The sequence below is a fragment of the Osmerus eperlanus genome, chromosome 20, assembly GCF_963692335.1.
Source record: "Osmerus eperlanus chromosome 20, fOsmEpe2.1, whole genome shotgun sequence".
In the NCBI taxonomy this organism is placed as follows: domain Eukaryota; kingdom Metazoa; phylum Chordata; class Actinopteri; order Osmeriformes; family Osmeridae; genus Osmerus; species Osmerus eperlanus.
In genome coordinates this window covers 4,956,431-4,971,965 of record NC_085037.1, presented here as the reverse complement: position 1 = coordinate 4,971,965, position 15,535 = coordinate 4,956,431, and the positions used below count along the sequence as shown (strand labels likewise).

The following is a 15,535-nucleotide window of genomic DNA, read 5'->3' as shown; positions in this document are numbered from 1 at the left end:
ATATTAGGTGGTGCCCCTCCCCCCCAACGTCACCCCCCGCCCCCACTGGAAGGTCAAGTTAATTTTGTAAAAAAAAATATATATATATATGTATATATATATATAGCGCCAGATCACAAAATAAGTAATTTAAGGTTACCTTACCTATAAAACAGGTCTATAGCTTGCTCTTTTATTAAACAAACTACATGGCCTTATGCTATCTATCTTATTTACACGACGGTATGTCATTTCTGTCTCTACATGGTCGCCCCCCCCCCCCAAAGCTGTAAACCTAGGGGAAACACTGTTCTGCTAATATACCTTTCAAGTTTCCCTTACACACACACACACACATCCACCAACATACACACCAATGACTTCCCCTATGCAGGTCAAATAAAATTGGATGAATAACTGGAAAAAACGCCCTTTCCCAATGGAGTGATATCTGCTTTACTGGCAATGGTAAAATGATTATCCGCTCTTTAAAATACTTCTGGGGTGCTCTTCCTCATCTAGAGCTCCTGCCAATTTGGCAAAACACATTTGCAGGACAACAACAGGCTGTAACTCACACTGACTAATTCTAATTGCCAGAGGTAACACAAGGCACAAAAAAACAACATGTAAACATCAAAATAAAGACTTTGCATTCCTAAAATGTTCTCTATTAGTTTCCGTGTTTGAGAAATCCACTGGAGTCCACTGGAGTTTCTCTTACCCTGCATCCTTTCAAGCTGTTCGAGATAACAACGTTTGTGGTTTTGTGATAATCCGGTCTGCATCAGGGACAACTGACAGAACGATTCCTAGCTATACCAACAGAGTGCTCCTTCTCTCAGAAGCAATATCTCTGCCAGATATTTTAGAAAGGCTTGTGAAGGTCACCATTTAAATGTCTTTGAAGTACCCTTTGAACCTCAGAGAAGAGATGCACATGTTGTCCAGTTATACAGGAAACAGCATCTGGTTTGAAGGACAGAACATATGTGGACATAATGGAATAGAGCTACAAAAGCAATGAATGAGGAAAAAAAGTCTGGACTACATACATCATTTCATTTCACTGTGGTTGATGCATCCACAATCAGCATAACTTTTCTGTCTCAAGTGGAACTAGTGAAGAGGATCCTGGTGACCATGAATGTCAAAGATTTACCCAGGTCTAATCAGGTATTGATGCTGTTACACTTTGTGTGAGAGAGACGAGGGGAGCTCTGGCCAAGCTGATACAGACCAGAAGGTGGACCAATCAGAAATCTCCACCCTCACGGACACGACAGTGGGAGATGCATGTTGATAAGGAACAATTGGTATCTAGTGAGGGATTTCACTGCGATTCCATGGCTAAATGTTAATCATTTTGCACTGTAAGATGAGATCCCAGTTAGCTGTGTGACCTTGGTTCCTTGTGAGAAGGATATTGCCAGAGGGCTATGTTTCATGCTGGGAGACATTGATATTTGGCACACATTCACTGCAGCTGAAACCAAGCATGCGCAGTATATATAAATTGACAAAATGTGCTTGGGGTAAACATGTCTGTCTCTAAAATGTCATGAGGTGAGGTAACTGAGTCTTCCCTGTAAACACAATGCAAGCAATCACGATTCAGTTCTATTTGTGAAGTGTTTATCCTAAAACTTCTGTTGAACACCTCTGGTGTCCTCATATGGATAAACATATGTAATCAACACAACCAGTCATCATTCGTGAGCAGTCTTGTTAGATTTTCCTATTAGGCCCACCACATTTTGAGATGCACACCAGATAGCGGAATTATATTTTCGTGTGTTAACTAACTATGCAAAGCATGCCCCCTTCACCAAGCCTCAGGCCAGTTGACTCTTGTCAGTGTCAGATGAAATTGTCTGACGAAATCAAAATGGTAGAACATATAGTTCAAATCAACAACAAAAAATCACTTGCGGCATCATGTGCATTCTCGGGTGAGGTAGCCTGACCTTAGACTTGGTAAGGAAGGCTTCCATGCCCACAGCAGACAAATGTTTCAAATTTCACTCAAAAAGATGTATGTGGCATCCACAAACTGACACATGTGCGGTCATGCTAGAGCGCTTTTAGCGCCTGTCCTTAAGTCCTGAAGGCAACACTGATGCCTCATTTAGTCTCTTATTACCTTCCATGTCTGATTATAGCAATTAGATAATAAAGGAGAACATTAAATTGACTAATTATGCAAGACATGAAAGAATGAAATACTGTATTTGTAATAGAAGTGGGCTCATGGACACGGTTGACTGAGCTTTCGTTTAAAGTGTGAATGTTGAAGATGTCATCAACTGACCTGCATCTAAGTTTTGCCCATTGATACGAGAGCATATCACGCATTCCCCATGTTCGTCTTCCAATACAAGCTACAGTACTTTTAGTAGAAAGGGGCGTTGCACTTGTGGTGTGTTCTATCCACATGGCCGCGGCAGGGTATTAAAGCTCATTATTGCCAGCAGGCGGGCTGTGCACTGGACAGAAACATATGCGTCAATAGATACTTTTAAATAGCTCACATAAAAGCCGCTTCACGATATAAAATCTTGATCCACAATGATGTGTTCGAATTAAAATATCCTTTTCTAATGTAACCTTCAGTCCGTCAGTAAGAAAATAGAGTCATTTCATTCTTTCTTTGGAGATCATGTTCCGGACCGAAAACGGAATAACGGATTGCCTATCATGATTGAGTGTTCGGACTTCAAAGTAAGTATTGAAACGCACAAATAAATAATTTCGTAAAGCTGTCTTCTTTGTGCAATTTGATGCAATACATTAACTGATACTGTAAGGTACTGAGCTAGAAGTCAATGTTAAGCAACAAAACAGTGTCAGCTACAACTTGGCTGTACCGTTTTGAACCAATGCTGCATAAAACATGGAACATAAAACATTCCATTCAAAACGTTATCGTCAAAAGCCCAAGTTTACTGTATCCTGCCGTCAAGTTTGTAATAATAAGAGAAACATGTAATCGCATAGGCTACAAATTTAGACTGTATGTTTATTTAATCTATTGTGAAACTGTTTTCAGTAATCAACACTGCATGTACACAACGTGCACCACGGTGTCTTTCTCAACTTGAGAAGTTCTTTACTGTATCTGCCGGACCCTTCAGGTTTTTAACCTTAGTACCATAGTAGGCTACACGTTTAAAAAGCTGCATCTGACAAACCTCCATTAATTTGACACTGCACTGTAAAACTTGACTCTTCGAAATCTGTCATTAGGGACACCTATATGGAGCATACATTAATTATTTGGATGTGTTGACCACACAACTGTATACACATCTGCTTTTTTTTAAAGATCCTATGTCTTCTGTAGAGTGTTTATTATAGGTTGTGGAAATGTGTAGATTATTTCCCATTTTGCATATCCGCCATGGGTAATTGACATGGCCTATGCTAATTATGGTGTGTGTGAATAATTGGGGCTCTTTTTACACTAAAACGTTCCTGTGACGATTACAGATATGTAAGGTGATGAAGGTATATGTGTTGCTACCTCAACAAATTACTTGCACATCATGTGCTGTGACCTTGGGGGGAATACTGTGTCTGTGTCTATATGGGTGCAGGGGATTCAGTGTATGCATGGGGGGTCCATTCATAAAGGTTTTCATTACCTGTTACCAGAATAAATTGCTGCAGGATATTACAATACTGTATGATTTGAGGTCCTGTCAGCGTAAAGCGAACCCATAGTCCTTCCATCTTGCCTCAATACAAGTCTGTTGAGTGAACCTATTGTAAGCCTTCTGTCAGCTGGGTATCAAACAAATCTATCAGATTTCCTTGATGTAGGTCTTTCCATTGAGGAGAGGTCGGCTTGCAGCCTGGTAGGCCAGGGTTGTCTAATGAGGCTCCATTTTGTACATCACCCAACCTTCACCACCAGTCCCATTCAGTTGGCTGGATAGAAATATTGTGTACCATTGTATATAATATTGGATTAGTTGTTGTTAGATATTTTCTCAAATCATTTCAGAGCATTTAACATTTACATGTAGGTCATTCAGCTGAAGCTTTTATCCCAAGCGACTTACAATAAATGCATTTATCTAAAGTAGGTGAACCGACTGTACAAAGCTAAGCTTCTTTCTCTTTTTTTTACCATGATCTGTCATGTTTTCCCAACTGATATTTTGTTTGGGGCAGTTGATGAGACATGACTGACTGTACCAGCCCTGGTAATCAGTGAGGTCCTCTCGTGTGTTCCAGCTCCTAGACAGTGGAGACATCATTCCTCACCACAGGGCCTGTGAGACCAACACGGTTCCAGCATGATTATACTGCCTGGTCTAAGCAACAAGCATAGCATGGCCATGGAAAAAGACTGATCCCAGTTCCCTGAACACCCGAACACCCACAGCTGTGGTCTGCACAGCAGCATATCGGAAGTAGGCTCCAGTTAGTGTAAGGTATATTTCACCAGTAATTCGAGTCTCCATTCAGAGCACTTTAAGTGGTCACAGACTCTATTTTTCCTCCACAGTGTTCACTTTGGAATCCTCCCTGGACCTTTGATTTGCCCTCTGTTTCCACTTAGAGGCCTGGCTGCTCTCCAAAAACACCTCAGCACCACTCTTTAGATGTGCCCATGTGCACAGATTTTGTATTTCAGGGTGGTTTTTCCCCCACAGTTTTGTGTTGTGTCATTGCATCAGGCTGTCTTTATTTGAGAGCTCAAAATGACTGTTTTGCTTTCAACTTCACATCAATTGATTGCTGCGTTTACCAAATGCAATATGTGTATTGCATTTCACAATTAGGCTTGCGGGTTTATGTGTTGTCACACTTTGTCTGTGAAAGCATATCCATACTTTCTGAGAAAGCAGATCCATACTTCCTGAGAAAGCAGATCCATTTGACAATGCTAGCAGCCAGTTGCCTTTAGATAATGTGTAAAACTGTGTCTACAGCTGGTCTGTTTCAGATGGGACTGATGCATTTTGAAAACTGTAGACAGCAGCAGATGTTTTACCCTTCTGATGGCGCCTCTAGGTTCATATGGACGTCACATTTCATAGACGTAGAAAGCTGTATAAAATCACTTTTTTCCCTCCCATCGTCGTTTTGATGGACAGATGTGCTATCCTTGATTTGCACCATTTCGTTGTCTGCCTGAGTCATTCTCCAGAAATTGTTCCCCTGTGTGCCACCAGGGTTGTGTCACAGCTTATATAAAGCTTCCTCGTGAACCTTTTGTTCCCATTTTAGTCATATTGACAGGGTCGCCCATCCCCAGACCCTTAGATTACATGAAATGCCTTCATTTCCCCCACTGTAGAATGACTCACTTTAAATCTGCAGATACTGTACCCAACACAAACCTTTCCAATTCCCTGCAATACAGAGGTAAAAACTAAAATCGTCAGGTTGAGAAAATGCAATTTTCTTCTGCAGTCATTGTTGTTAAACTGTCAAATTGTCTTTGCCTTCCCCGTATAGACAGTGGCGTTCATTCGATGGAGAACCCTATTTCAGTGGGCTTAGCGCTTGTCTTGATTTCTGCTGGTTGATTTCAGAAGAGGCTAATTGCCATGCCTCAGAGGTCCATTGTTAATTAGAAGTGCTCTCTGGAATCTATCATATGGGCACTACTCTAATTGGCAGTCAAAGCTGTGCACCACCTGTCCTTGCCTTTAGCACTCCAGGTGTGGTCGGCAGAGCTGAAGGCCATGGTAGTAAAAGGAGGCAGCTTCTGTGAATAGAATTGAACCATGGTACGTCTGCCGACTCTCAAAATGGCAGCATTGGAACAGGACAGGGATTCTTTCACACTGAAGCTGAACCAGAAGTGTGAAGATGGCACAGGAAAACCCTAAATATATACAAGTGCTTCTCCTTGCCATTTTTAGACAAACCTCTCACCCTGTGTGCTTCTCTGCAATCCACACATAAGGTGTCAGTTAGCTGCATTGCTAACTAATAGTTTGCACAAGAAAATAAGCAATACAGACAAATACAAATATTTGTCTGTATTGCTATCATTGTACATATCACAGTTCTTATAATGTGTGAAGAATTCAAGAACAAGCTTAACACATCCAGTGCTACCCAATCCCTCTTTTTATAGATCTGGCATTGTTCTTTTTGCGTGTGTACCAAAACCGTGTTTAAGAACACGTGGCCTTGTTTGCCTACATTTCTCTTTGTATTGTTAACTGCAACAATCAACTTGTTGTCAGCTTTCAAACCAAATGTCTACAAGAAGCTTTGTGTGTCTTTAAACTCTGTGGTTTGGAACAGCATTCAAAATGTTGTGCCTTACCCTATTGTTGTGAAATCACAACAATGGGATGTGTTGCCGTGAATGAACTCAATGGAGTTTAACATAAATATCCTGTGTCATATTGTTTTACTGTGTTGAGTCACATTTACATTTAGTCATTTAGCAGACGCTCTTATCCAGAGCGACTTACGGTAAGTACAGGGACATTCCCCCCCGAGGCAAGTAGGGTGAAGTGCCTTGCCCAAGGACACAACGTCATTTGGCGCAGCCGGGAATCGAACCTGTAACCTTCAGATTACTAGCCCGACTCCCTCACCGCTCAGCCACCTGACTCCCAAGTCACTATGTATAGATATGAATACAGGTATGTAGACTTATTTAATATATCAGGACATGCTGCTACTTTATATCAGGAATTATAAGAAACTGGGAAACTTCAAGGTCTCTGTGTTGTTGATGATGGTGCTGTAATTGTGGTTTTGATGATCATAAAAGGTTCAGTTGTGTTTTTTCATCAGACCACACTTGCAACACACAAGCATTCCTGGCAATTGAGAGTTTACTTTTCATAAAGGGAGGGAAGGGTTATGTCTACTCAGCATAAATAGTTTTAACACCGTTTTTAATGAAGGTTGAGGTGGGAGGTAGAGTGTTTTTGTAAAGGGTAATAGCCTTTCTGCAGTTAGACGAGATCAAGAACAGAACCAAGGCAAGGATAGAATTTAATGCAAAACATTGTCTCCTGCAGTTATCCTACTCTTCTTTTTCTTATGTATTTTTTATAGTTTGTCATCTCTATGGTTGATCTCCTGAAATTGTCAAGGCTCTTTTTGCCCACAGCACTGGGCTACTTCCAATTTAAATTCATAGTTCAATATTGATTGTAGCCTAAAAGGGACTTTTCCAGATTGTGGGGAAAATGCAATACAAAGAGCATTTAAGAGAGGACCAGATGAGGGTTTGGGGCCTTTGGTGTATAGAAGACTGTGTTTGGTTGATGGACAGGAAGCCTCAGCTGAGTCAACAAAGCTTTGTATTCTTTCAGACGGGGCCCAGGTATCTCTTTCACACGTTCAGGTTGGTTTTAAACGCAGTCTCAGAAAAGAAGAGTAGAGAGGAATATTAGCTAGTTTTTTTCTAGCTAGTTTTTCACAGCCATGCACATCACTTCTGTAAAAGCACACACTGAACACAATTGTTTTGAGTATTGTTCACGTTCAAACGTATTGACCTCTCCCAAGAAAAATACAGGATTCATAGGAAGGGCGTTTGAATGTCTTTGTTCCAACAGTAAACCAGTGCTGACTGACAGAGCTCACAAGTTGCCCAAATGAAAACATGTTTTTTTACTTAGTATGTGACCACTCCCTCAGCCTCTTGTCCAGCTATCTGTCCCATGTCTGCATGCTGTACACACGCAGAGCTGGGATGTGGTGTCCTAGTACCAGCATTCCTCCTCCACTGCTGGAGTTTTTCATTTAACTCTCCTCGCTAAAATGAGAGGCATCCCATACTTTTCCTCCACATGATTAATGGGAGAGCAACATCCAGTCCTTGGTAGATGTATAACATGCATGAAAAACCCTGTCAACACTGTGGAACTGCTTTGCATTCTTTCCCCCTGCCAGAATTTGCTATCAAAGCAAAAGCAGTGAGGGTTTTGACGGCATGTAAAATTGCCTGATCAAAGTCATCAAATGACTGGTGGAGTTTCATTTGAACAATATCACTCTCCATGCTTAGTGAGCAGACATATCCACCTAATATCAAAGAGTTTTAAACATCCAGAAACGGAGAGGCTACCATCCCATCTATTTCAAGGACTGTGGTCATCATTTGGGGTGTTTTGGGGGAGAAGTCTGTCTTCAGGGTACTGTACGCCATAGCAAACACACTGTCAGACCTCAGAAAGAAATGAAAAAGATTGTCACAATTCAGTGCTGTTGAAGTTTGGGGGCTGAAATTGCTCAGAGTATCGAAAAAGCAAGGCAAACATTTAAAAAAAGAAAAAACCTTTCAGAGAACACAAACTAGAGCTGTATTCTGTTACTCCATCCTGAAAGTTGACTTTTCTAAGCTAGAGATTAGAAAGCAAGAAAATGAAAACTTCACAGACCACTCTTCTCGTTTTTTCTCATTTCCACACACACACACATTATCTCTTTCTCTTTTTTTCTCACTCTTTCTCTTTTTTTTACTCTCTGACGTCTTTGCTGTCTCAGCTTGGGAAACTTCAATGCAAAGCTGCTAACTTCCAGCAGGCCAAGGTCAGAGAACAAGATGATTGTCCATGTGTTGTCAAACACGGGGAGGGCACCATCTGTTCCGGAACATTTCTGTTCATTCTGTCATCTACCTGGAACCTTTTTTAAATGAGGCTCTCAGAGTTGAGTTAACGACCCCTCACTCTTTTAAATATCCATTAACCCTACCTCCTACATCGTTGTCAAATTTCCTGCCTGGGATGACAACCAACCACATGTTCCTAATTAGCATGTAGTTGATATGCAAGATGCCATCTATTTGGGGGAATGTGTACCCATATGCCCATTAAAACTTCAGTAAAAGGGAATGCAATGTGTAATTTGCCCTTTACTTTTTTTCTTGACATGCTCAGAGGATAGTGGAAATTAGATGTTTTTTTGCAGACAAACCTTGAGCAGTCTTTCTCTCACTCAGCCATCACTCCAATCCTGTTAGTTTCTCTTGAGGGCAGATCACAATGTACTGGTCGATTCTTAATAAAGAAAGACCTGCAGTATTTGTCCCTTGGTATCAGAGATTTGCACAAAACCAAGTGAGCTCTGAAAGGGAACTCCATGCTGGAGTTTGACGTTAAGAGTTAAGAGTCTCCCTCTTGAATGTTGACATGGCCTTTGATAAATGTAGACCTTATGTAAAACTCTCATTGCAGTGGTCTGAGCACCAAGATCAAATACAGACACTTCTGAAAGGCAAGTTTCCCTTAGGTTTTTATGAGAAATCTAGAAAACTACACTCTGAAAACACATATTCAAAGCTAATCAAAGAGATGTGTACCGTTTTACCATACCCCAGTGTGTTCTCTAAACATCTGTCCTGTTTGCTTTTAGGTGGATGTTTATGCGGAGAATGGATGGACTACCGGTCACTAACCCCGCAAAGTTAACAGTGGGAGAGTGATTTAAGCTCTTTTTCTCGCTACCATCAGGTTGACAAAGCCATCTTGAGTTGTCGCCACAGTGGAATGACCTGTCTCTGGATTAGCGAATGAACTACATCAAAGTATTTCTCAGTCGGATTTGCACCAACGCCAGTTATTATCTGAACAAACTGGTATGCACAGGATGACCTGTTTTTTCAGGAAGGTGCTAATACTTTGAACACATTTTTACTCCACAATCATGACAAGGACATTTCTGTTTGGTGTAAACAAGCATCCGTTTTTCTGTTGGAATATTTAAATCCCTTTCAGCATGCAGTCTCCTGGGAATGAATTTTTCATAGGCCTACACCACTTGGAATTCTGAATTGTCAATTAGGTTCTTTTGGTCCTAGGCATCCTAGCAGACAGAATTCACCATGTCTCTATTCAAAATGAGGAAAATCAGAGCTTTTACTCTGTTGTTTTGCATCATCACCTTTTCAACGTTCCTGTTCAGTTACACTTTCCCTGACCCATCCCTGTACTTCTACAAATATGCTTCTCGCTGGTCAGACAGCCTTTTTTCCAAGGGCTTTTGTGCCTGTCACCATTGTATGACAGAGCCAGATGACGACCCGTGGTTCACGGAGCGCTTCAACCAGTCTGTCCACCCGTTCATGACAACCAGGAACAGTGTCCTCTCAGAAGAGACCTTCAGGTGGTGGCAGGTACTGTAAGACTCTGCTCACAGTAGATTTCCATGATGGCATAGTAGTGCATATAAAGGTTATGCCTTGTTTGTTTACAATAATGCGTTCATTTAGCAGGCAATTTTATCCATAGCAAAATACTGGGCAATTTGAACCAGCAACCTTTTGCAGTCAAACACTCTAACGCTAAGATATAGCTTTTCCCCCCAACCTTTCATCGCAAGCACAATACAGGGTGGTTTATTGGACCAACATGGCATTTGCTATTTACTTAATTAAACCAAGGTCAGGTAGAGTATGATAAAGAATGAGCTGTGTAATTACAACCTTTGGAGAATCAAATCAACTGTGACACTTGTTGTGGCATGTTTAAATTCAAAAATCAAACTCTAATCTACTCTTTGTATAAAACTGTTAGGAACACTGTCTTGTAAATGAGAATTGATTCCTCAGCTATTACCTAGGCAGTCCCAAACGGCATTCAATCTCGTTAAGTCAAAAGATACATTGATAGGTGCAAGAATCCAAGAATGTTTTGCAGATTGGCAAAACGGCAGAACGGCATCAACAACGTGTCACACGTTCACCTGTCATGTCAACAATAGCAATCCAACGGTGTGGCGGTTATCCCATTCACCTCACACCATGTCCAATTAAAGGTGAAAGTAGAACAATTACTGAAAGGTTGGCTCATGTCATTGCTCATTTATAAAGACCCTTGTCACAAGGGGATGAGAAACACTTCTAATCCAGGAAGGTTCCGCCACAGCTGTGTAGTCTGATGGATTAGGTTGGGCGTGACCCCAGGATAAGTGATGAGAGAGGGCTGTGGAGAAAGACCCCCCACTACTGGATATCCCTTAGGTTCTGTTTGGTTACGCCTCCATTCCAGTCAAGATAAATAGGTTTCCTATCTATAATAGGTCACGTGTTAGTCTTATCCAGCAATATACAATATTGTACAGTATACTGCACAATAGTCAGTCAGCAATGGTTTACGGTTGGAACAGTACAATACAAGATACTGCACACAGACATTAAGAATGCACACTGAGTGTATTGTGTGTGTGTGTGTGTGTGTGTGCGAGAGCAACAGATAGCCTGTGAACTACAGGTATTTCCTCTTTACTCACCACCACATAACATACTCAGAGTTTCCCCTGCTGCTATTCTTTTTTTATAAATCAAAAGGCTGCCAGGTGATGGGGGCAAGACCAAGAAAAATTACATGGTAGATAACCTCCCCAGAGGTTGTTTGAGAAATGTGCTCTGTGTCTTGCGCTGCCCTTGTTAAATCACTTTTACTTACAGTAGCCCGGAGTCAGGCTTTAATCTGAGATTTCCCACTGCTGTGTCACCAGTGGCTGCAGTCAGAGAAGCAGCCAGCCAACTTCAGCCAAGTGGTGGAAAAGTTGTTCCAAGTCATCCCTGATGAGCAGCTCTACATGGACGCCAACCCAGAGCGCTGTAGAACCTGCGCTGTGGTGGGGAACTCAGGGAATCTGAAAGGAGCTCAATATGGTGGCCTCATTAATTCCAACAACATCATCATCAGGTGGCTTGTCTACTTTTGATTTCACCTGTTTAAAATGTCTTGACTCGAATGCAGTTTCCTGTGTTGAATCCCCAGCTAATATATTGTTTATTTTGTGGGTATTATTTTATAAATACTGCACATATGGTCCTGTTGCATTGGCAGCTTCATCACACACCATTTCTGTGTCCTGGAGACAAGGACAAAACAATTGGGTTTTCTATGAGCAGAATCTGAAAATCCATGCCATGGCATATATGTTCAGTTCATATCATGTACTACAACATTACATGACACATACATACATTTTCTATTGGAACGCTGCTGAAATAAATAATGAAAACCCTCAAGTCATCTTGGCAATACCAAAACCCTGTTAAATGAAAAAGACTTTGGCACAGCTCACTGCCAAGAGCACACGCAATGTGAAACCGTGCCCCCAATCCAGTTTGACATAATGAAAATTAATATTTACCAGGATTCCCATCACTCGCATCTCCGCTTTCAAAGTGAAAGACCCAATTTAATCTCATTCTATAAAAGCTGTATTGCAGGTGCCAAGGCTGCAGTAGTATCTTCTATTCAGAAATAATGACATGTCCAGGGTGCTTACATCATTCACCCCCACTATGATAAATTGAACATCAATCCAATTCTTATCCTTATATAATGGGATAAGCCATAGAAAATAACTTACTGAAGTTGGATAAAGCCATAAAAGGTGATAGGCACAGTATACACCTCACATCAGAAGAGTCAGAAGATCTCATTTAAAAATTTTTATTTCTGAAACATGTTTTGTTTTAATATCAGACCAACTGAGATTAAATTAAGCAGAAAAGATACACAGTCTTTGGATGAAATTGATTATGCTGATCCCATGTTTATTTAAAAGAGGTCTTTGACAGAGCAAAAACTAAGTCGTTCGTCCTCTTAGTGTGCTCTCTTTTGTACACAAATATAAACTGCTCGTAATAACAATGACTTCAAACTCTGAAGTTTGTCGCACACGTTCAGCCTCGGATGGTTAAATCTCCAAAGATACCAGCTGAATCCACACCCGCATTCTGTCAGTACAGTTTGGATCTAGAAATGTGGTGTGATAGGAGTAGGTCAAAGGATAGGGAAAACAACAGATGCGAATCAATTCACTCTCCATGGGGGACTGAGGACCTGCTCTGTCATTTCCCTGCCTGTGTCACTCACACACTGTGCGGTGGAAACCAGATTGAATCCTTCTCCAAGATACAGTGACAGACTGTTTTACGATAAGCACAGCAATCTGGGTGTTCCATTTACTCCTAGCAACTATTCGAAGTGTACAGTATGGAAGTGTGTAGGTTGCTTATTTTCTAGCGGCTAATGTGTTCCCTGCTCTGGCTTTCCAGAATGAACCAGGCACCCATCTCTGGCTTTGAGGAGGATGTGGGCAGCAGGACCACTCATCATGTCATGTACCCAGAGAGTGCCATTGACCTGGAAAACAACACCAATCTGGTGCTGATCCCTTTCAAAACCCTGGATCTTCAATGGATCATCAGTGCACTGACAACAGGCACCATCAAACAGTAAGTGCTCTGTTAAACAGGCACTTGACTATGTAATGGATTGAGGTTACAGTAGATTGCTGTTAATCAGTCAGTTGAATGGATTGTGTGCATGATCTGTTTTAATAGTGTACTAAAATGGGATGTTTTACTTTTCTTGTAGAACGTACTTACCTGTCATGTCAAGAATCAAGGCCAACAAGTATAGGGTGAGTCCAAATGTGTTTAACTGAACTGAACAAATCTTAGGAAATGTCCAAATATACATATCATCATATGTTTTACAGGTGATAATTTACAACCCAACCTTTTTCAAATATGTCTACGATACATGGCTAGAAAGCCACGGACGGTATCCATCCACTGGTTTTCTCAGTTTGATGTTTGCTCTTCACATATGTGATGAGGTAAGGTCCTATGCCGGTAGCAACAATGAATATGCAACAAAAGTTATGGGTTAATGTGTTTAGCTGACGTGTTGCTTCTGTTTTGGCTGTAGGTGAGCGTGTTTGGGTTCGGAGCAGATCAGTTTGGGAACTGGCACCACTATTGGGAAGAGAATCATTTGGGAGGAGCCTTCCGTCACACTGGGGTGCACGACGGAGATTATGAGTACAATGTCACCCTCCTGCTGGCAGACAAACACAAAATTAAACTGTTTAAGGGGGTTTGAGTCTGAACCGTCTTGAGCTGAAGACTAGACGCTGGCAGCTCTAAGGCCGGCCTCACAACAGAGCTGTCGCCTCATCCACAGAAACGCCATGATGACAGAGAACAGTTTCACACTTCTTCAACTCAACTCTGAAGAAATAGACAGTTGTGGACAGTTTTCCCAAATAAGTAACTCTATGACTAAGGGTGTATTTATCTGATGTTAAACATCCTTCCTAGACCACATATCACCTTAATGTACCCAAAACAAAAGTGTTTTTATTTGTTCTTTGTTACGGTTTGAAACTGACTGAACAAAGAGGAATCATTATATGTAAATCTTAACATTTGTGTGGTTACAGTTCAACAATGTCAGGTCAGGTAAGCATTGGGATGGCAGAGGTGCCTCACTAGATGTCACATTGCTGCTTGTCCCACACCTGACTATGTGGCCTGGCTGCTCCAGATGGCTGGTGGTATTAATTCAGGTGGGAGCGTCTGTCACATCCATACGAAGCCTGAAACTTGGGTGGGAGATGACAGACATGCTGCCACCACCACAGAATGGGAACCAGCATGCAACCTGCAACGAGTGCCAATGGGTTAACATACAAGGAATGTCATAGGGAATGTTTGTATTACACATTACATAATACATACAACATGAATTAGATTTCTGACCTCTGGGTTTGATCACTTTTTATCCATTCACTACATTTTGCTTCCTATTATGGTGGAATTTGTTTCCCTGGGAACACATCCAGTCATAATATAATTCAAGTGAATGTGCAAAAAAAATTGCCAAAATGTGCTTTCACTGAAATGTGAATCCCTCTTTTCTACATATCATTATCTCAGTGAGCCACCTGCTGTGGCAGGGAATGTGTGAAACTACCAATCTGATTTACATGAAATTAAAAGGCAGGGTTGAAAAGGAACATAAAGTCTGATTTTTCAGTGCTGCTTAAACATAAATGACATATTTTAATTTATAATAGTACAAATAATGGTCATTTGATCAAAAGGACCAGGAATTTATTAGTATATGGATCTGTGTCATAAAAAGTGCCTTATCCATGATACTCTTACAGTATATCATTAGAATAGGTTTGGGATGGGGGGGGGGGTTTGTTCCAAGGTGCCTTTACGTGGAATTTGTTTCTTATAGAGTAAAAAATACATGGAATTTGCTCAATGTATTATGTCTAAATAGGCCAGCACGCAATTGTATTTTTTGATTATTATCCACATGCTATTTTTTTTATTACTTTCTTACCACTATTAATTACATGTATGAATTGCCATTTGCTTGATGTATCTACTAACCATTTGAGGGATCAGTGCAATATTTATAATTGCTCACCAAAACTTGACTTTCTTCCCATACTAATGCCATGCAGTGACTCATTTCCAAATATGGATGTTAACGGTACTTTGCACAAATGTACTTGCTTACCATGTTCTCTTTTGTGCTTGTGCCTTGAAATTAAGCTATTTCAAGTAATTAGCCTAATTGCGTTTGTTGATTAAATTTTTCTCATTTTGCTGTTAATACGTAGCCATATTTTTTTTAAAGAAACCTCTTCACCCAACATTTGAATAAAGACTTGATACAAGACTGATTGCATTAATACCAAGATTGTCTTCTCGGATTATTATTATTATTTCTGTATTTATTTTTGGACTGTGATGCTATACATTGAGTCCCTGAACAGGATTATAGTGAGAACACACCGT

General features: G+C 40.8%; 1 protein-coding gene across 2 annotated transcripts; it reads left to right on the top strand.

The window, feature by feature from the left end:
- Window positions 1–2,435: 2,435 nt before the first annotated feature.
- On the top strand, window positions 2,436–15,368 carry LOC134006680 (CMP-N-acetylneuraminate-beta-galactosamide-alpha-2,3-sialyltransferase 1-like). 2 transcript variants are annotated; one of them, XM_062445631.1, is made up of 9 exons: window positions 2,436–2,700; window positions 4,219–4,418; window positions 9,325–9,527; window positions 9,580–10,084; window positions 11,428–11,621; window positions 12,989–13,168; window positions 13,311–13,356; window positions 13,435–13,554; window positions 13,647–15,368. In XM_062445631.1, exons 4-9 carry the CDS (start codon window positions 9,794–9,796, stop codon window positions 13,818–13,820), a joined length of 1,005 nt encoding a protein of 334 aa, XP_062301615.1. In that variant the 5' UTR covers window positions 2,436–2,700; window positions 4,219–4,418; window positions 9,325–9,527; window positions 9,580–9,793; the 3' UTR covers window positions 13,821–15,368. The 2 variants fall into 2 exon arrangements, with proteins under 2 accessions (XP_062301615.1, XP_062301614.1); XM_062445630.1 differs by lacking the exon at window positions 4,219–4,418.
- The last annotated feature ends 167 nt before the right edge of the window (window positions 15,369–15,535 follow it).